Source organism: Neurospora crassa, linkage group II, assembly GCF_000182925.2.
Source record: "Neurospora crassa OR74A linkage group II, whole genome shotgun sequence".
Classification (NCBI taxonomy): Eukaryota; Fungi; Ascomycota; class Sordariomycetes; order Sordariales; family Sordariaceae; genus Neurospora; species Neurospora crassa.
The window spans coordinates 4047047-4067124 of NC_026502.1; the positions used below are offsets into that span (position 1 = coordinate 4047047).

Sequence of the window (20078 nt, forward strand, 5' to 3'; positions counted from 1 at the left end):
GTATTCAACATCCCTTCTTTACAATTCAGCACATTCAATTGAGTCCACCTCCCTCCGACAATCACTTCATTGATCACGACTTTCGTCTTCATACCCGTCCCCAGAAAGGGGGAACATCAGGAGCAATCGTCCACTCAAGACAGACACCATAAAGTCAGTACATACTACAATCACAAGCGTTATTCGCATATCCAAAAAATCCGACAAAAAAGAAAAAGAAAAAGAAAATAGGGAAAAGAAAACAACAACAACGAAAAAAACATACAACACCTGGGATTCGCTGGTCGTCACCGACCCAACTACTAGTCAGGCCCTCACTGGCTTATCTATGGGAGAGCGGACGGGATCCCGAGTTTTCCAGTGGGTATGGTCGTATGTGTTTGATATGCTTTGCTTGCTTGCCTATAACATTGGCTGTGAATCCCTTGTAGGTCTGTCCTGATCCAAGCCAGTACCACTGAAGTACACCAATATTAATATTCAATGTCGATAGAGTTAGTAGAAGCTGGTTCAATAGTTCACTTGAGTATCTCTTTACTTGGTATACCATCTACAATGCGGAAAAACGCATTAAGCACCAGGCTGACTACAGCCTTCCACCTCACGTTATCTGGGATTTCGACCCCTAAGCCCGTCTGATCACTCGTTGGGCTCGATGATTCACTGATATCTCCATGATTGTTTACTGACTGGTAGGTAGTGAAGATCTGGTTCTGTTGTTGTCTGGAGGTAGGGAGGGCTCGCTTACATCAGAAGGCATATCGAAGGGGTAGTGCAAGCGGGATCGCCGCTCCATTTGGTTTTGTCTAATACTTTACCCCTGATACCTGGCACACATCCAGGTACGCTTTGGACACATATGATAGATACTTATCTACGAGGTAAGTCTATTAAGCAGACAGATCTTTCGTGTATCTCTTGTTGGGAAACGCTTCTTTTGCATCTTTCTCTCTTTACCATACATACCACCCAGCTAACATTTGCCAAACGAAACAGGTCTGTAGGCATGCAACCAACTCCGAAACACGGGTACTTCATCTTAGCTATCATCTTTTTTTTTTTTTTTTTTTTTTTCATCAATCCTCGCTCCTCATCTCAATCACCACCCCAAGCCTCCCATCCCACGCACTCAGTCTAGCCCACTCCCCTACCCTGCACCACCTACTTCACCTCCTCCTTCTCCTCCTCCTCCGGCTTCTCAAGCTGCTCAACAGCACTCGCAAAGTTCGCAATCCGCCCACTCGCCAAATCATGGCTCCACCTCCCCTTGCTCTGATGCATACTAAACCTACTAGCCGCATCCGCCGGGTTCGTCGGCGGCGACGCCGACTGCGCATAAGCAAACGGAACCGCGTTGCTGCTGGGATCCAGCTTGGTAGTCCCCCACGCACTCGCGCCCTGGGCGAGCGCGTTGAGCGTCCAGTGCGTTGCGTTGGTTCCGGAGCCGGCGAGGACCTTGTAGCTGACGTCGTTGGAAACCTGGGGGTAGGTGCGCGCCGAGGCTTTGCGGCTGGAGACGATGATGGTGGATTGGTAGGGCCAGGAGACTAGGAGGGGGTTGTTGACCACTTTTCATATGAGCATTAGAGATTGGAGAATTTTAGGTGCAGATGTGGGATGGAGGAAAAAAAAAAAAAAAAAAAAAGAATGGAGGAAGACTCACTGACGCCTCCCCAGGCTAGACCGGCCCAGCCGACGGTCTTGGGGGCCACGATTTGGAGCAGGATGTCAAAGTTGCCGGCGGTGGCGTTGTCGGGGATGGCAAAGCGGTAGGCGATCTTTTCAGGGCTGATGAACTCGGAGTAGCAGATGTCGGTGGAGGCGTCGCAGTACTTGGCTGATACGGTGTCTCGAGACTGAACGGGTTTGGCGAAGGCGGTGTTCGTGTTGCCTACTACGGTCAGAAGGGTGGCGGCGAGTTGAGAGAGACGCATGGTTGCTGCTGTGGGAGTTCAGTTTCGCACAAGTGAGGTGGTGAAGGGGAAAATAGGTAGGTAAGTACTCTGTGTACAGTAATGGTTTCGGAGGGGAAGGGCTTGATGAGCTCTTACCGTTTTTATAGGGAAGGCACGACGACCGTGCTTCTTCACGAACAAGGAAACAGCCAAGGAAAGGTAAGTTAGGGGTCGAATTGCCCTGCCTAATTCAGTTATTCTACTTGCATTGGCTTGTTTAACTTGTCTATGCGTAGGCATATTGAATTTGATCCGGTTCAATGTACCAAAAGGCACCTACACTCAACATGTCGGTTGGGTTTGTCTCCCAAAAGAAGGAGGTCATGCAATATGCGAGTTCCCCACGATTTGCCTTGACTGGCCATTCGCTACCCTGATTTGACTTGCCTTGTGTGCCACGTTGCAAGGAAAACGCACGATCTTCATCCAGTGCCCGCTACCAATGCTGTTTGTCGTCTGGAGTCGTATGTCTGGACTTCATCCTGATGTTACGGTGTGAATGGCTGTGGTGTGGATTGATTGCAGGTGAGAATCTCCAATGCGTTGACCGATTCCACATGTCGGTTTCACCGCAAAGTTGGAGGATTCGATGAATCTTAAACATGAGTACACTCGTGTATTTCGAGCTTCATATCATTCACTGTGGCTCGGGAGTTTCTTGGAAATATCAGAGACTCCATTGAATTGTGTCTTACTCGTTTGTCCTCGACCAGCGTGGCTTGTTGAGAGCCCCAAAGATTCAGAATTTGTAATTAGCTCTTAGTACTATCTTCCTACAACGGAAGCTGGATATTGCCATACACGACTTCATCTATCTCAATCATGGAGAACGCTTATTACGCCATATAGTCACGTCGGTTTCGACCAATTGATGGCAGCCCGGACCTGCAGGCTAAAGTACTTCGATAGGAAGGTGTCATCCATCCCGTGTCCGTACCATCGGACGTCCGACTGCCGGAGATTAGACCGGGATAAAATTGCGCCAATGGTTTCGTTCCCATTTCCAAGCGAACAGATTCTCCAGGCCACGGAATCATCATGTGATCCCTGGGCGCTGTTTCAGCCCTTCAAACTTCATACCAACGGCTTCTCATCATCAGACATATCATCTCTCAACGGCGGCGCCACCATTACCTCTCCTCTCTTGATCTCAATGATCGATATGATCGGCAAGGCCATCATCAAGAGCCCCAACAAGCTTCCAAATCCCAACTGCTTCTCCCCTTGATCACTCAGCTGAACATCCGGCTTCCCAAACGCCTGCGACAGCAGAAACACCCTCACGGCCGCACCCACCGCAATCCCCATCATCAACAGCATGCCCACCAGCTGCACGATCCTATACCACTTTTGCCTCCTACTCTGCAAGTACCACGTCGCCAGCCCAAACACCACCACGTTCCCAGCAATCGTCACGATCGTGCCCACGTAGTCCAATCCCCCCGCTACTACCTTCCCATTATTATTATCATCCTCTCCTTTCACAGATCCAACAGCCCATATACACCCCACCGGCATCGTCCCCTCCCACCCTTTCCTCTTCCCCTCCAACACCACCACCCCATACACACAACTCAGCGCCAGATTGACAAACATTAAGCCCTGTCTCATCCACCTCAGCACCCAATCCCTCTTGAAGTCTTGGACCAGCGCCAAAAGCGTGGCGTTGTGTGTGGCCATGGACAATAAAGAAAGCATCCAGATGATGAAGAAGTGGTAGGGAATGATGTGCGAAGAGCGCGCCAGACCGAGAGATTGCAGTGTGATGCCGATGAGGATTTGCTGGTCGGAGTAGGAGGCGAGGAGCTTGCGGCGGATGGTGGAGGGGCGGGAATTAGAAGAAAAAGTGGATTGGAGGATTAAGGAGGCGGAGAGGAGGAGGGCGATGGTGGCGGTTAGGGAGGAGGAGATCAGGACCTATTGAGGGGGGATGTTAGATTTGGAAAAGGAAAAGAAAAAGAAGAAGATGGGGATGGATGTTGAAGGGCTTGGATATGGAACTTACACCTGCACCCGCGATGCCTGCGTCGCTGGGTGCTGAGGGGGGGATGACGGTGCAGTTTGGTGGTGAGAACATTGCGAGTAAGTAAGTAAACCTAGATGGCGATTGTTGACATGACAGTAAAAGGGAGAGAGGAAAAAAAAAAAAAAAGAAACAAAGCAAGGAAAATAACACGAGAAAAATAAAATCTCGAAAAGAAAGTCTCACTTATGAACCACTAGGTATGCGCTATACACAACCAAAAAGTAAAGAAACAAAGAACGTCGAAAACTGAACACTTAGTGACAAAGCCACTGCAAGAAAGGAAACAAGTCTCTCTTTACCCGCGACGAAAGGGAAGGGGGGAGCCCAAGCATGACTTTAAAAACTTTTTGACTCTCTCTCGCGTCTCCCAATTCCTTGTCCACTCAGGCTCACATTCTAAACAAGGAAACTAAGGAACGCATAAAGTTGACAAGTGACAGACAGACAGACAGACAGACAGGGTGCATGGTGATGTGAAACAATCTGGAAGCGCGGTTGTTTGACGAATCGATAGGAGTTTAGGCCAATGATTGGTTCACGGTGCCCAGTTAAAGGTTGGGACGAACAGGGGGGCGGGAGAGCGGGAGGCGGTGCCTTGCGCCTGTTCGGATTGACTGGCAATGGGGTATGCTGTGAGAGAGATTTGGCGCTTAAAAGTAGGTCTGAGGCTGACGTTGGAAGAGGTTGTTTACTGTTCAGAAGTACATGAGGTTTTTACTTTGTCGGGGACTCAGGGACAAGATGACGGGAGGTTGCCATTGCGCGGGGGTGCTGTTTTGTTCGTACTTCACTTGTAGGCTGGAGGGATGCGATGCCCTGGGCTGGGCTGAACGGAAGGTTGGGGGGGGTCCAGGGCCGGGAAGGGACGAACCGGAATCACTCCATAGTGAGGTAGTCTCAAGACCCAATTCGAGTTTGTCGACAATTTTATTAAAAGAATATTTTTGGAAAATCAATTGATGAAGGGACTAACATATCCTTTTACACAATCTCACGATGCGTCGAGGTCTTGTCATGTAAGGTACCTAGTGTCTCTGGCGTTATGCAAAGTCATCTACGCTATCAGCATAGGCGGATTTACAGGGAGTTACAGGGGACTGACTGTTACATCTGAGGTACCTTACAGGTAACTGTTCCCTCAAACAGAAGAACACCCCCCACCGGACAGCTGTTACCCCGCTATTGCCAGGCCACTCAAATCTGCTGGGGTTCGGATAGCAATGCATCTAAGCAAAGCAGCCAGCAGCGCTTTCCTTTTCCCTCTTTTCCTTTTTTTTTCTTTTTTTTCTTTTTTCTTTCTTTTGGGTCTGTCCTCGTCAACATCGATTGATCAATAGCAAACCAACCTGGCACATAACTCATAGCTACCTCTAGACTCCCCACAAACTCCAGCTCCATACCTCTACCTACATACACAGCACGCTGAGATAGCCTACTGGCTCTGCTTCCACTTAGGTTGTCAAGACCATGACCAACAAACACCAGACAAATGCTAGGTACCGTGACGATGCGATGGCATCCATACCCGATGACTGATTGAGGTAGCAGCAGCAGCAGCAGCAGCCTAGGTACCGCTATCACATTTACCTACCATGGTCTCGTAGGAAAGGAAAGGAAGTACGGTCCAAGGTAGGTAGGTAAGGTACATAGGTACCTCAGGAATTTTCTCTTCTTCAGGGAATAATTTATGATGGAAGAGGACTGAAGTTCAGTTCGAAGACCGGGTAAGTAAACTGAAAGTAGTTGAGGGTGACTTGCTACTTGATGTCATCATATGGGATGTCTTGATGGAGAACTATACTTAGTGTAGGTGGGTATCCTTTTACGATGGAGGCTCACTTGTGAAATCACGGAACACCACTCTCGCTCGTTAATGGGCACTAGTACCGGGAGCTTTCCTTTCTGTCGGTTTTACCTTCTTTGTCGTTCTTGTATTTATTTCATTTTTTTTTTTTTTTTTCAAATGAAATGAAGAAGTGTAATTGTGCAAGGCTTTATCTCTATTCTCATGGTGGCGGATGGCTGGCTGGACTTTGATGGCGATTGTCGCTTAGGGGCAAGAGTGTTGGTTTAATAGCGTGCGTGAAGCTTTCAACGAAGTTAAAAGTCCCCCCAAAGTTCGCGAAGAGGATCGATGTACTGTTAAAATCTTTTTGAGGGCGAGCATTCTCTTGAAAGAGAGTGTGTGGGATAGTATGATGACAAGATTGCGGGCGTCTCTAGCCTTGATAAAGAAGACCGAGCATCCCTGAGGTAGCCATGTTGGATTACTTTTTGTTCTTCATCATTTGTGCTGATCGGATCCTTTGGAAGTTTTGAATCTCGATCCCCGGATAAAGTTTGTTTGCTAGTCCCATCCGTTCACGACTCAGATCAAGATTTTCAAGACTTACTGTAATCGCCCCAAGACAGTTAACTAGAGGTCATAAGCAAACAAACTAGTATTGGAACTTCCCAAAGGAACAGCTTACCTAGCTAGGCATGTCCATTTAGGAGAGCAAGTTTAACGTATAACTGACCTTGGCTAGCCTTCGTTTGGCAATCGACAAGGAATATCTCTGGAAAAAACATGCTTTTCATTATAACGAACCCAATCAAAAAACATCCCTTTGATCTATGCCACGCTGGAAGTTGATATCCAGTACTCCACGCTACCCATGCCATTAAACGACAATCTCATACGCCAACCGCCCACTCGCAACCAGATGCATCTTTGCCCTCCAATCCTGCTAACCTTGTTGCCACACCGTGGTTGAACATGCGGCAAGGAAAACCAGCTCCTTCTCATAGCACTTGATTTAGGCCTCCCCCCAGATCTCATCCGCAACCTCCCTCACCAACCTCAACTTGGCCCTCTGATCGTCCTCGCTGAGGGGGTACCCGCTCTCATGGGTACTGAAGCCGCACTGGGGGCTGACCATGACTCTCTTGAGCGCCTCCTCCCTGCTCTCTCCGGTCCCCTTGGCCACCCAGCTCGCGGCCTCCTCCACCCGTCTCTTCACCTCCTCCTTGCTTTCCAACTCCCTCAGCTTGGTGCTCACCACACCCAACACGACATTCTTGTTCTTGGGAAGGTATTGCAGGGGCTCGAAGCCGCCGGCGCGCGCGGTGTCATACTCGAGGTAGAAGGTGTTGACGTTGAGTTCTTGGAAAAGCTTTTGGGCAATCACGTCATAGGCGCCCGAGGCGAAGTGGCGGCCGCCGATGAAGTTGCCGCGGCAGAGATGGACACCGGTGTGGAAGTCGGCGGGGAGGAGGGAGAGGGAGTCGTTGTAGAGCTTGATGTAGGAGTCGAGGAGAGTGTCGATGGAGACGGTGTTGTCGGGGTCGGAAGCGTAACCGGCGCGGAACTCTTCGGAGCAGAAGTCTGGAGGGCAGGGGGGTGTTAGTTGATGGGAAGGAGGGTGGAGGAGTGGATTGGGGGCAGAAGAACACGTACAAGCCAAACCAGGATCATCAAACTGCACATTCCTTAAGCCAGCCTCATAGAGCATCTTGAGCTCCTCCTGATAAACCTTGGCCACGTCGGCAAAGTACTCTTCGTCATTCGCATACACGCCTTCGGCATAGGCCTTGCCCTGCTTGTAGCGCATGTGGAACCAGGCCGGGGTGATCATGGTCAACTTGATGTTCGCCCACTCCTCCTTCGGGGTGAACTGCTGCACCAGCTTCAACTCGTGCAAGTTCGACTTGCTCTTCTCCCTGTTGTGTCTCAACTTGGCGCCCGCAATGACACTGTCGCCCGGCATCACCTTGCGGTCCTTCTCAATCAGGCTGACGACGTCCGGGTGGTAAAGGCGGAACATGCTGGCCTCGGCTTCCTGGAGAGCGACAGACCCCTCAAACTCGTCCCACATCAAGCCCCAGAAGCGGGTGCGGTTGAACTCGCCGCTGTTGACGGCCTTGAAGCCGAGTTCTTGCTGGAGTTTGACGACATTGCCAACCGCCTCCTTTTCGATGGCGGGGAGTCCGGCCTCTTCCGGGGAGAGGCCCTTGTCACGGATGGCTTCACGGGCGTCGAGAAGGTTTTGGGGCCGCAGGAGGGACCCCATATGTTCGACGCGGAAGGGAGCCATGTTGATTGGTGTTTGAGGGACTGTGGGTGTAAGTGGTGATGGAGAGAAGCTGGAAAAGAGCTACCTGAAAGCTGGAACTGAAAGGGAGAGCTCCCTGACTCCAGTTATAAGGCAGAGGGCAGACACATAGCAAGGAGAGGGGTCAAGGGCAGATCCTTTTTTTTTGCCCGACGACCGTGATATGTCCGAGTCCCGGGTCCAATGGCTTCCCCTTGTTAGACCCCGGATTATGGAACTTGACTTATTCGGCGAATAGCACCGGCCGGAGCCTGTGGACGGCACTGGACGTCCAGTGCCATGCTACGCTAGAGGAGCTGCTAGCGTGAATGAGAACTCTGATTCCATGTCATTGTGGGCCGATAGCGGTGCTTGGGACCTCGGGATGATCCTGACATGTACACTTCCATCGTAGTTCTGGGGCCAATGTTGATGTGTGAATTGGTGGACGGTGCTTGGACGTCGGTGACCACGAAGAGGTAATGATTGGGATCAAATCACCAGAGTTTGCTGTAGGTAATGAAAACAACTTGAAGGGTGTGTCTGGATGGCGGACGCAGAGTGAACAAATCCGGACAAATCAACAATGTCATTTCGTTTCTTCTGGCATAATGTACAATAATATAGGTGTGGAATTCACCACTTTCCATTCTACAAAGCACAACCCTTGGATAACTGAGGCTGCTGTACCAATTGAAGCCGTCGACTCGGAGTCTGCCTTTTGCAGTGCGGTGATGTCGTGTTGTAGGTAGTGGGGTATTTAGCGGGGTATGGATCGGTTGACCACTGCCCCGCTTCGACCTCAAGCAGGGATCAAGCTAGCTGTCGCACAGCTTTGTCAGCCCTTTGAAAGTGTTGCTGGTTCCTCTAGAATTACCCCATTCCCAACTTCTCACGAAATCACTCCCCTCTTGTGCCGGGCGATATGTCAGATTTGCAAATCCTTACAATTTCTCTGGCAATGGTTTTGGACCCTGATGGTCCCTTTCTGCTCGTTCCCCGGAGGCAATTGTCAGCGGTGACAGAAACCCGCCTTTGCCCGCGCACATAGTAGTGAAAAATGAAGGGCAAACAACAGAGTCGAAGTCTCCTTCCACGTTACATTGGATCCGGGTGACGGCATGCTATCAAGGCGCAGAGTCCCGTTGCAATTTTATTGCTTGTGGAGAAACCTCGGATGCAATTGCCTGCTGCGATGGAAGAGACAGCGGCAGTATTGGAGGTGCGGTGGATGCAGGTGTTGAAAGGGCAGGCAGGAACAACGGCTCCAGTTCCACCTCCGATTTCGTCGTCGCATAGGTTTCTCGCTCCAGATACGGAGAAGGAAGGAACATGGAAAAAGAGACAACGAACGACTACACGCACCCCTGCACGCCGCGTCCCAAAGGGCCTCCTACATTTGCCAAATCCTCCATCACCAACTGCACAAATCTCAACCCAGTCAAGATGGACCAGATACGACACCATTGGCAGCCCCATGCTGTGGGAATGGGAATAGAAGCACGACATGAAGCAGGCTGTAGGCCTCTCGCATAAGGCAGTGTGCCATTTGGGCCTATTACAGTCGCTAACCGCCAACCGGCCTGTCACAAATATCCAGCCCCAAGCGGGGACGTCGACGCCGGTAAACGACTGACATCCTCGACGACGTGATAAAGAACTCCTGTCTCCAGGCCCCTCGACTCGACAGACAATGTCGTTTTGTTTCTCTCTTCATCTGGTCGTTAACCTCATCCCAACTCTTCAAGGAAGAACCCAGCGCACGACAGCTTTGCAGGACGGCCCGGGCTGCGTTCGCCGTGTCCACTCCCGCCTGTCGTCTCGTTTCTCTGTTGTTGTTCACGGACGCACCGACGTTCAACGCGCCTGTCGTCTCGTTTCTCCGTGTTGTTCACAGACACACTGACGGGTTCAACCCCTCTGTTGTTCCGTCCGCCCACCAAGCTTTCAAGGTCCTCAATTTGTCTCAAGTTGGAGCCTTTAGCACTCACTCACTTGGTCAACCTTTGGTGAGCTTCTCCCCTTCTCTCAAACATGTTGATCCAAAAATGCTGACACCCACATAGCCATCCTAAATAGCTGGTCGACAGCTCTATGCGCAAATTATCCTCTCGCCCGCCATGGAGGTCTACATCAGGAACCTTCCTCAAGGCCTTTCCGAGAGAAGCTTGACAGCTCATCTGAAGCCGTTCATGGACAACCTTGGCATCCGTCACTACGACTGCAATAAACGGTCCAACCAACCCTTTGGGAAAGTCATCTTTATCACTGCCAGGGAAGCGCTGAACTTCATCGCGAAGCACCCTCGTCTTTATATCATGAATCAGCAGGCTGAATGCAGGGTCAGCAAGCCCCAGCCAAAGGATCTGAAGAACTTGGTCAACGGCATTCTTTACGAGGCTGAAGAAAAGGAAAGGCGAAAGAAGGCGTGGGAGGAGAATACGAGCAACAATGCCCGGCCTGCACGCACGCCAACTTTAGCACTTGATGCCGACGTTCTTGACTGCGGACATTGGTCCTACATCGACGGCAACTTGACCTTCATCACCGAGTGGTCGTCCTCCCTGCGCGTCTCAGCAAAGTTCGCCAAGCACGACCTCGTCATTACCTCTTTGGCTGAATCTCAGGTATCTATCCCATATCGATATATCCACGAACTCGTTTGGTCGAATGGTGGACATGTCGCTGTCACTCTCGCACACGCCCCTACGTTTCTCTCGCCGCCAATTCCATTACTTCGGCCCGGGCAACCCAAGAGGATGCGCCTCGAGGCATGTGATAGTAACCACGCCAAAGTATCAAAATTCTGCCTCGTCTATCATTTCAAGGTTTCGGACAAACATTTAAAACAGAACCAGGGTAGCTACAGAGGGAGTGACTTCCGTACCGCCATTAATGGACTGAATGAGCAAGAAATGTTCTGGGTCACGCATTATACATTCGCCATTCAAACCACATCTCCGCAAGATGCATATGCAGTTGCAGTTGACAGGCTTAGGGCGGCTCTTCTGGAGTACGAAGGTAGAGATACGTTGCCTTACAGCCTGCTCTTCAATCTCCAAGCGCTGGTGTACATGTCGTATCTTCATCCGACAACCGTGCTAAAGCTAGCCAAGCGCTTAGCTGATATGTTCGAAACGGCCCGACGCTCAGGTCAGCGGCAGGATCCCATTTCGGTTGATGCCTTCAAGGACCTCTTCAAAACCATCGACTGGCCGTCGCCGAGCCTCTCGAGCGCAGAGGAGCTCGCTCAGTTTGAGGTCGAAGGGATTATTGAACACTTGAAGAAAACGGAGAAACGCATGCGTGAGGGCTACACCCTGCGGTTAAACGAAGAGATTCCTCCCGGTCTTACCAAGATCTATCGGGCACTTGTCACACCAACCCGAATCGAACTTCACGGGCCTGAACTGGAAGCCAAGAACAGGATCCTTCGAAAGTTTCCAGAACACCAGGACCACTTCCTTCGAGTCCAGTTCGCCGAAGAGGATGGACAGGACCTCTTTTTCAACTCGGCGGTTTCCATGGACGCCATATATCAGAGATTTAAAGACGTCTTGACCAATGGCATCTCAGTTGGTGGACGGGTTTACAGGTTTCTCGGCTTCTCCCATTCCTCCCTCCGAGCACATAGCCTTTGGCTAGCGGCGCCTTTCATATACGACGGTAAATTGCAATTAGCTAGTAACATCATTGAGGATTTGGGCGATTTTCGCAATATCATGTCGCCAGCGCGACGTGCGGCACGCATAGGCCAGGCCTTTTCAGAGACACCATATTCCGTTTCGCTCTACGATCACGGTATTGATGTGATAAGGCAAAGGGACGTCAAACGCAACGAACGCGTGTTCAGTGATGGCGTTGGGATAATTTCGCAGGGTGCCCTCGAGGTGATTCATCGCGAGATTCCCGAATCCAAGGGCTATCCCAATTGCTTACAGGTTCGATGGGCTGGAGCAAAGGGCATGTTGGCTCTCGATGCCCGGCTCACTGGGAGGCAAATCTGTATCAGGGATTCCATGGAGAAGTTCCGCAGCCGTGATGAGGAACATCTCGAAATATGCGACATGGCTTCCAAGCCAATTCCTCTGATGCTGAACCGTCAGATGATCAAAATTCTCGAGGACATGCGCGCCCCTGCCCAGTGGTTCTTGGAGCTTCAAGAAAAGGAACTCCAACGTCTGCGGGCAATCACGGATAACGTCCAGAACGTGGCAACCTTTCTCAAGCTGCAGTGTGTCGGAGATTCTGTACACCTCAGCCAGTTTCTCAAAGACCTTGACAAAATGAACATCGACTACCGGAGAGACCAGTTTCTTCGCGGTATTGTCGAAGCTGTCGTGCTTAGAGAGCTGCGCTTGCTCAAGCACAAGGCTAGAATCCCGGTTCCCTATGGCGTTACTCTGTTTGGTGTCATGGACGAGACAGGCCTATTGCGCGAAGGCGAAGTATACGTGACTTTTGAGACCGTGGACGGTCGCTTCAAGGACCCTCCCACTGCTGGCCCCGTTGTGGTGACCAGGTCTCCAGCCTTGCACCCTGGAGACATCCAGATTGCCCACAATGCCATTCCACCGGCAGGGCACCCTCTCAGAGAACTGAAAAACTGCATCGTGTTCAGTCAAAACGGTGAACGTGACCTGCCTAGTCAGCTGTCGGGCGGTGACTTGGATGGCGACACTTTCAACGTGATCTGGGATCAAAGCATCGTTGCCACGCTCAGAACTTTCGCGGCGGCCGATTATCCACGTGTCGAGCCCTTGAAACTGAACCGCGAGGTCGAGTCAAAGGACATGGCTGACTTCTTCGTGGAGTTTATGAAAGCCGATCACCTGGGGGTAATTGCGGTTCGGCACATGATCCTCGCGGACGAACGCAATGAGGGAACGCTGGATGCAGACTGTCTCAAGCTGGCAGCATTGCACTCTAAAGCGGTTGACTTCTCCAAATCGGGGATTCACGTGGATATCACCGAGTTACCAAGGCCACCAATGTATCGGCCTGATTTGTAAGTGCCGACATACCTTCCTGCTTCAGTTCCCTGCTAATGATGACTGCCAGCCTGGTGAACGGGCCAGACATTAAGATCCACGATAAGTCCACGATTGACATGGAAGAGCAGTACCTTAGGCAAGACGACGATGATGGAGACGACACACCGCGGTACAAATACTACAAATCGGACAAGATATTGGGACGTCTTTTCCGTGCCGTGGATGAAAAGAAGATATGGACCAAGAACATCAAGCTGGAAGTCCCATCGGGTGGTGTTCCGTTTTGGAAGGAAGTGGAATCATCCCTGTTGAAACGTGTTCGCGGTATTGGACAAGTGCAGTGGCAACATCGTCTTGACGAAGCCCGCCGAATCTGTGAATCGTAAGCCACCAGCCTTTCCCCGTCGCTGCTCATGGTTGCAACCAACTAATATGATTTGTCATGTTATCAGTTACGAAGACGGCATAAAAGACGCCATGGTAGAGTTTGCTGACTCTCCGACCCAGCCCCTCAAAGAGCTGGAAGTTGTCATGGGATTTATCCTAAACAAGAAAGGCATTCAGAGCAGGCGGCAGCGAGACAAGTCATCAAAGCTGTCGGACGCGTTTGCCCGCATAACCAAAATGGTGACAAATGTATTGCGTCCCTCCACTCCGCCTGAGGAAGCTACATCGGAGCTCCACGCATTGGAGCTCTGCCTTGCCTGCTTTTACGTGGCAGGTGAGAAGAAAAGCCAACCCCAAGAATCCTGGAAGCGTCAAATCGCTACAGGCCTTGAAAGCTTCCGGCTTGTGGCGGGTTCGGCCTTGCTTCTCGAGATCAAGGCGCAGGAGCAAAAGATCAGGCTTAGACACGCCGCTAGAAGTGGTGGCTTCGTCGGTGTCCGGGGAGGGAGCCGCGTTGCAGGTCGGGGAGGTAGGGGAGGCCATCGGCAGCCCGCTCGTGTGGATGTTAACACGGCGGCTGAGGCGGCGACCCTACAAACCGCCGATACTGGTGCTGCGTTTGGTTTGGGCTCACCAAGCAGCACGTCAGCGCCAACGACCCCGAGCTCCGGATCCAACTACACGCCCAGTAGTGGGTCGGACATGCGAGATGGCATTTTCAACAGCCCTACAGGGCCATACGCAGGCTATCAGCCGGAATTGGTACATGCACAGGCTGGCGCAAGAACAGCGGGCACTTCAGGAGGACAGGTGCCAAGTGCGGCGCCTGCAAACATGCCAGTTAGATTGGCACCTGCGGACAAGGTGGCCCATCTTGCAGCTCTGTATGCGCAGATGCAGATTTACCAGAGGCATTAGGATTCTGCGGACATTGAAGGCCAGCGGGGGAGTTGACGGGTGGGTAGCGGGGATTCAGAGGTTGAAGAAGAGGAAATTTTTTTTGGATATCACGACCTTGATGACCTTTCTTGTCTTTTACTCCAGCTCACGTTTGGGATCGTAGGTTATTTCTCGCAATCTAAACAGAAGTTGAATACCTCAGCCAGGCAGGTGTTGTTGACGGGAGAATGCTGGGGTCCATTTCCCGGCTGTTGCCCGGCACCCCGGATGTGTACCCCGCAAATTAGATCTTCCCTCCACTAAAATGCCGGGCGACAGCGGCGGGAAAATGCTTTGCCGCCAGCAAACCAAGAGCCGAGCCGCAGGGCCGGAGATGGCGGGCGGTTGCACCCATCCACTCCGACGTCACTCCGATTATGATTACTGTCTGATGAGTTCAAAGTATTTGAGTGCCTGTTATCTCACAAACTCAATAGTTCCAGCAGTCGAGTGAGTGATCTCTTCTACGGTGGCCCAAGTGAGGTGTATGCTCAATTGAAAATTGGTCCAAGCTTCCATCTGGCCTCAGCTGCAAACCTTTTTATATCAACGCCTCCATCAACCTCCCGTCTTTACACCCTCGTTAGCTTCCTACCTTCTTAGCTTTTTCTTTCTTCTTTCTCTCTACCTTCTCCTCCTCCTTTTTTTTTCTCTCTTTTTCTCTCTTTCTCTCTCCTTCTTTTTCTCTCTTTCTCTCTCCTTCTTTTTCTCTCTCTTTCTCTTATTTTTTTTTTTTTTTTTTTTTTTTTTTTTTTTTTTTTTTTTTTTTTTCGCTGTTGGGAGAGGCAGAAGGATCCATTTGCATTGTTACCTTCCCCAACTCCAAAGTTCTCGCCAAAATTTAGAGAAGGTCCAGGGGTCCATTTGTACTACTACCTAAGACCTTAGCAAACCTCCCGCCCGCAAAGTCACTTTAACTCTTATTGCTTTATTGCTTCATTGCTTTATTGCTTCATTGCTTTATTACTTCATTACTTTATTGCTTTATTGCTTTATTGCTTTATTCGAGTTGGAGTTGGAATTGGATATCGGGGTTGGATGCTGTTGGGGTCGTATTAGTATTGGAATTCGAATGATACCCTTCGGTGCGAGTCTAGCGGCTGCTACTGTTAGGGACTCTTTTTCAACGAAACTTTGTCAATTGAGCATAGACCTCACTTGGGCCACCGTACTCTTCCCATCTTGATAGCAAAGATCCCGGTGTAAACAAACCATTTCCAAACACTTTGTCAGAAGCAACAGGCCCACATCGGGAGTTGACATCGGGTCTTAGCGAATTGCTCCACCAAGCACGAGGTGGCCAACATCCAGACATCAACCTCATCAATACATCCCAAGCTTTACAGGTACTACTTGTTCTCTTGACTTCTCATCACCACCAAATCCAGTATCTCAAGAGACCCAACAGCAGCAGCAACAATGGCGGCCGCAAAGAACGGACAGGGAATGCTCTACGTGACGATGCAGCCCCAGGAGGGCCTCTCGCTCGATCAATTCCACGAGTGGTACAACAACGAACACGGCCCTACCCGTCTGCGTCTTCCCCAGATCTTCTCCAACGGCCTGCGCTACCAGGCCACCGACGGCCAACAGCCGCACTTTCTGGCCGCCTACGACGTGACCGACATGGCTCACCTCCTGACGCCCACCTACCTCGATCTTCGCGCCAACCGGTCCTCCCGCGAGGCCGAGACCATCGGGCAGGTCAAGGTCGACCGTTTCTTCTTCGACCTCATCTGGACCCAGGAAGCCCCGTCCTTCAAGCCGGCCGAGCAGTGCACTGACGCCGAAGCAGAGGGCCGCGTCCTGGTGGCTGTCGACGTCTCGCTCAACCTCACCCAAGAGCCTGACGCCGCCGAAAAGGTCATCCAGTGGTACCAGGAGGAACACATCCCCATGCTGTCCAAGATTCCCGGCTGGCTGCGCAGTCGCGTTTTGCGCACGCCTTCATCCATCGAAGGTTCCAACGCCGGTGAAACCAAAATCATCACCCTGCACGAATACGCCGCCGAAAACGGCCTCGGCGGCCCCGAGCACAAGGCCTCCATGGACACGCCCTGGCGCACCGAGGTGTTCAACAAGTACATCACCACCAAAGGCCGCAGGACCTACTCGCTCTTCTACGTCTTTGGTCCCGCCCCCCGCGACTTGCAGCACCTCGCAGCCTTACCCGCCTCCGCAGCCTTTTCCGCTGCTTCCCCCCGTCTCACCACCACTCCTGGCACCAGTTCCGACGGTCCCATCATCTCGTCTTACATCACCACCCCGCACGACGGCCTGGTTATCCCGTACCAGTTAGAAGGCAACCCCTCCCCTTCTGCTCCCGTCATCGCCTTTTCCAACTCCCTCCTTACTTCTCTACACATGTGGGACCCCCTAGTGAAGCTTCTCAAGGCGTCTCGACCTGACTTGCGTATCCTGCGGTACGACACGCGCGGTCGTCACTCTATTCCGTCCCCTCCTCAACCAGCAACTCTAGACCTCCTAGCGGATGACCTCGCTTCCTTGCTCGATGCTCTTCGCATCAATAAGCTGCAGACTCTAGTAGGCGTAAGCATGGGCGGCGCCACGACGCTCAACTTTGCTATTCGTCATCCTTCGCGCTTGCAAAAGTTCGTGGCGTGCGACTTTAATGCCGCGAGCTCCGAAGCCAATACCCAAGCGTGGAAGGATCGGATCGCCGTTGCTGAAGCTGACGAGGGTAGAGGACTGAGGGACCAGTTGGCGGGGGTTACGGTGGAGAGGTGGTTCCATCCGAATACGATGGAGAAGAAGAAGGAGGTGGTGCAGTGGATGACGGAGATGGTGGCGGGGAATAGTGTAGAGGGGTTCAGGTGGAGTTGTCAGGCTTTGTGGGGGTATGATTTGCGAGAGAAGATGAGGGAGGTGAAAGGGGTGGAGGGATTGTTTGTGGTGGGGGAGGGGGATGGGAAGGGGGCGTTGGTGAAGGCTATGGAGGGTTTTAGGGGTCTATTGGGGGAGAAGGGGGCGGAATTGAAGGTGGTCAAGGAGGCGGGACATTTGCCGATGTGTGAGTGCCCGGAGGGGTTTTGGGAGGTTGTGAAGGATTTTATTTGAGGACCTAGGGCGGGACGGAGTTTTAGTTTTGTATGGTACTTGATGAAATGAGTGGTTTTGGTTCTTTGATGTTGAATTTGGTGTTTAGGCGAGAGGAAGAGAGAAGGACTGTTCGTTGTCTCAAGAACGTGGGCTTGTACCCCGCTCGTCTCCGATCTCAACGAAGGGAACTTCGCGTTGTTCCATTACGATTTACTTACAGTCAACCACTAAAAAAAGGTTTATAGTTTCGCGCGTTTGCAATCGCGTCAACAATTGACATCATCCCAAGGTAGCCACGCGCTTATCATGGAGCATAGGCAGATTGGAACTTTATCTTATCAGGCCTCGTCGCCAACGGTAGCCATCACGGTTCTCTTCGGTTTCTGTCACCAACAATTAGGTACTTTGATTCACGCGACATTATACATTCATTACCTACAAGTACCTACGATACTCGAAACCGCCATCACCCAGTCCAATGCTCTCCATCGGCGTTGCTTTCTCCGATATTTCTTCCCTCCCACTTTACCACAGATTATACCACGAGCATTAACCTCACAACAAAACTGCTGAAACGCAGGGAGGGCAATGGCTGCACCGATTTTAAACCACCATCATTAGTACCTAGGTATCATCCAAATCTTATATGCAAACTTTCCGGAGAAGAATGAATCAAAAGAAGTAGTAGGTAGGTAGAGGTACGCACTATTAGCAACATCCTCCCCACACGATGCCACCACACAGGCAGTGCCAGCTTGGATAATGGCCGCAAAGTTGCCCGGCGTGCACCAGCACTTGTAGTCGGGAGGGATGGTCGCACAGGGGGTGGATGCGTCGGCGGAGCCGACTATGCAGGGAACGGCGCACGCGGGGACCTGGGAGAAGTCGGGGACTTTCGGTTTGCAGACGGGACCATGGTGATCATCACTGGAGTCGCTGGAGTCGAGGGCGCCGACGAGGCTGGTGGCGAGGGCGATCGTGATAGGGAGGAATTGCATTTTGGAAGTGGTACGGGACTTTATGGGATAAGATGGTGGTGGTGGTGGTGGTGGTTGTTAGGTAGGAAAGGTAGTTGATAGGTGGATAGGAGGAACAGTCAAGTCGAGGTGAGTGACTCAGTGCGGGATGCCCCCAAAAGAAGGTCCATTTATATCATTTCCTTGTTATTACCTTATGCTCGCAGCACATGGCTTGGCTTCTCAAATTCTTGGATATGAGAGAGACAAAGCAGGATGTTGCGCCCTTTTGGATTCCCGGTTTGAATAAGATGGGGTGCCTGCATCGATGTGCATTGTGCCAGTGAGGAGTGTCTGGGCAAGATGTCACGAGTTTCAAGATTCGTGCTTGAAGTGATGGACCAGACGTATCATGTACCCCGGATTTTGATTAATCATCTTATACAGGATGTCGGTTGGTCTGCTAAATACCTAGGTAGTAATTTCCAACTTGATAGCAAGTATCCCCACCAAATCCGATGCTTGGTCGTTTGCGTATGTTATGTTGGTCAACCTTGTTTCCCTCGATACATAGTTTAGGAAGCATTCACCTCCTCACAGAACGTCTCGACAGCAGGGAGGACTTCGTCTGTTTCACCCCGGCAATCCCGTCTCGTCGTCAGCATTTGCTTCTTTTTTTTTTCTTTTCTTTTTTTTTTTTTTTCTTTCCTCCTGACAACAAAAACGCAAGATAAATAGGTACTTACAAACGGCGAAACAGGGGAGAGAAGTACGTACTAACAGCAACATCCGTCCCACAGTTTGCCACAACGCACGCTGTCCCGGCTTGCACAATGGCGGGCTCGTTCTCTGCCGTGCACCAGCATTTGTAGTCGGACAGCGAGCAGGTGGTGGCGGAGGAGACGGCGTCGACGATGCACGGTTGAGCGCACGCGGGGATTTCGGAGAGGTCTTGGGCGGCGACGAGGCCGGCGGCGAGGGTAAGGAGGGTGAGGAGGGACTTCATTCTGGACTTGGATTCGATGGTTGTGGATGTGGTGAAGAAGAGTTTGTGGGCGAGGGTGTGTGGACGACTCAGCGATTGGTACTTGAAAATAGGGAGACAGAAGCAGGATATTGTGTCCTCTTAACTTTTTCTTCCTGGAAGTTTGCCCGGTTCCTACATCGTTTGCGTTGTCCGGGGTGGTATTATGTCCAAGGCCTGAGCCATGCTAAGAACTTGCCTTCGTGATGTAGAGTGGGGAGAGTCAGGGGAAGTCATTACGAGTTTGAGGGTTCGCGATTGATGTGATGGATACGAGGGAGTGTCCGTGGGAGATTATACGAAGGCGTGCTTCAGTTCAAAGCGCCTTTTCCACGTACCCCGTTCAAGTGCTGACCAATGGGACCTTTCCTCTTACAAAATCTTGGTCTGCTTTTCAAAACGTCAATATCCTCACAAGGGCCCGACGCAAGGAAAAAGGAACAAATTCACGGTTGAGGACGCATCTGATAGAAAAAAAAAAAAAAAAGAAAAAAAAAGAAAAAAAGCTCAGCTCCACAAGGTCGGGATCGAACTCACAGCTAAGGAGGATACGACCGACCAAATGGCTAACTACGAGAATACCACGTATTTTCTGAGGTCTATGCTTTGGTTCTTATATGGTCCCAGTAGGTTATGCCGCTGGAAGGTTGGGGTGACCGACATC

At 51.2% G+C, this 20078-nt stretch overlaps 7 protein-coding genes and 1 non-coding gene across 8 annotated transcripts; 2 read left to right on the plus strand and 6 right to left on the minus strand.

Moving 5' to 3' along the window:
• Positions 1-258: 258 nt before the first annotated feature.
• NCU15677 lies at positions 259-374 on the minus strand. Its single transcript, XR_897840.1, has one exon. It is a non-coding gene; the product is annotated as a 5S ribosomal RNA (ribosomal RNA).
• A 708-nt stretch (positions 375-1082) lies between these two features.
• Positions 1083-2001, minus strand: NCU08432 (hypothetical protein). The gene is made up of 2 exons (XM_958309.2): positions 1664-2001; positions 1083-1568 (listed from the first exon to the last, which is right to left on the minus strand). The coding sequence occupies exons 1-2, from the start codon at positions 1932-1934 to the stop codon at positions 1162-1164; spliced, it is 678 nt and encodes a 225-aa protein (XP_963402.2). The 5' UTR covers positions 1935-2001; the 3' UTR covers positions 1083-1161.
• Positions 2002-2686: 685 nt separating this feature from the next.
• Positions 2687-4374, minus strand: NCU08433 (hypothetical protein). The gene is made up of 2 exons (XM_958310.2): positions 3961-4374; positions 2687-3872 (listed from the first exon to the last, which is right to left on the minus strand). The coding sequence occupies exons 1-2, from the start codon at positions 4030-4032 to the stop codon at positions 3030-3032; spliced, it is 915 nt and encodes a 304-aa protein (XP_963403.1). The 5' UTR covers positions 4033-4374; the 3' UTR covers positions 2687-3029.
• A 2026-nt stretch (positions 4375-6400) lies between these two features.
• NCU08434 (5-methyltetrahydropteroyltriglutamate-homocysteine methyltransferase) lies at positions 6401-8658 on the minus strand. Its single transcript, XM_958311.3, has 2 exons — positions 7421-8658; positions 6401-7348 (listed from the first exon to the last, which is right to left on the minus strand). Exons 1-2 carry the CDS (start codon positions 8055-8057, stop codon positions 6780-6782), a joined length of 1206 nt encoding a protein of 401 aa, XP_963404.1. The 5' UTR covers positions 8058-8658; the 3' UTR covers positions 6401-6779.
• A 471-nt stretch (positions 8659-9129) lies between these two features.
• rrp3 (RNA-dependent RNA polymerase 3) lies at positions 9130-14535 on the plus strand. The gene is made up of 4 exons (XM_958312.2): positions 9130-10063; positions 10121-13062; positions 13116-13430; positions 13501-14535. The coding sequence occupies exons 2-4, from the start codon at positions 10175-10177 to the stop codon at positions 14351-14353; spliced, it is 4056 nt and encodes a 1351-aa protein (XP_963405.1). The 5' UTR covers positions 9130-10063; positions 10121-10174; the 3' UTR covers positions 14354-14535.
• Positions 14536-15540: 1005 nt separating this feature from the next.
• Positions 15541-17755, plus strand: NCU08436 (alpha/beta hydrolase). Its single transcript, XM_958313.3, has one exon. The coding sequence runs from the start codon at positions 15794-15796 to the stop codon at positions 17450-17452; it is 1659 nt and encodes a 552-aa protein (XP_963406.3). The 5' UTR covers positions 15541-15793; the 3' UTR covers positions 17453-17755.
• Positions 17756-17764: 9 nt separating this feature from the next.
• On the minus strand, positions 17765-18432 carry NCU08437 (hypothetical protein; the record flags this gene model as incomplete). Its single annotated transcript, XM_958314.1, has 2 exons — positions 17765-17817; positions 18141-18432. The coding sequence occupies 2 exons, from the start codon at positions 18430-18432 to the stop codon at positions 17765-17767; spliced, it is 345 nt and encodes a 114-aa protein (XP_963407.1).
• A 507-nt stretch (positions 18433-18939) lies between these two features.
• NCU08438 (hypothetical protein) lies at positions 18940-19396 on the minus strand (the record flags this gene model as incomplete). The annotated part of the gene is made up of 2 exons (XM_958315.3): positions 18940-19018; positions 19168-19396. The coding sequence occupies 2 exons, from the start codon at positions 19394-19396 to the stop codon at positions 18966-18968; spliced, it is 282 nt and encodes a 93-aa protein (XP_963408.2). The 3' UTR covers positions 18940-18965.
• Between the last annotated feature and the right edge of the window lie 682 nt (positions 19397-20078).

Bases quoted from the DNA above. Each gene is read 5' to 3' on its own strand.
- NCU08432 (XM_958309.2), bottom strand. From the start codon at position 1,934: ATGCGTCTCTCTCAACTCGCCGCCACCCTTCTGACCGTAGTAGGCAAC. The intron at 1,569-1,663 runs GTGAGTCTTCCT...TCATATGAAAAG, and splicing joins TCTAGCCTGGGGAGGCGTCA to TGGTCAACAACCCCCTCCTA.
- NCU08433 (XM_958310.2), bottom strand. From the start codon at position 4,032: ATGTTCTCACCACCAAACTGCACCGTCATCCCCCCCTCAGCACCCAGC. The intron at 3,873-3,960 runs GTAAGTTCCATA...CCCCCTCAATAG, and splicing joins CAGGCATCGCGGGTGCAGGT to GTCCTGATCTCCTCCTCCCT.
- NCU08434 (XM_958311.3), bottom strand. From the start codon at position 8,057: ATGGCTCCCTTCCGCGTCGAACATATGGGGTCCCTCCTGCGGCCCCAA. The intron at 7,349-7,420 runs GTACGTGTTCTT...CCTGCCCTCCAG, and splicing joins TGATGATCCTGGTTTGGCTT to ACTTCTGCTCCGAAGAGTTC.
- rrp3 (XM_958312.2), top strand. From the start codon at position 10,175: ATGGAGGTCTACATCAGGAACCTTCCTCAAGGCCTTTCCGAGAGAAGC. The intron at 13,063-13,115 runs GTAAGTGCCGAC...GATGACTGCCAG, and splicing joins CCAATGTATCGGCCTGATTT to CCTGGTGAACGGGCCAGACA. The intron at 13,431-13,500 runs GTAAGCCACCAG...TCATGTTATCAG, and splicing joins GCCCGCCGAATCTGTGAATC to TTACGAAGACGGCATAAAAG.
- NCU08436 (XM_958313.3), top strand. From the start codon at position 15,794: ATGGCGGCCGCAAAGAACGGACAGGGAATGCTCTACGTGACGATGCAG.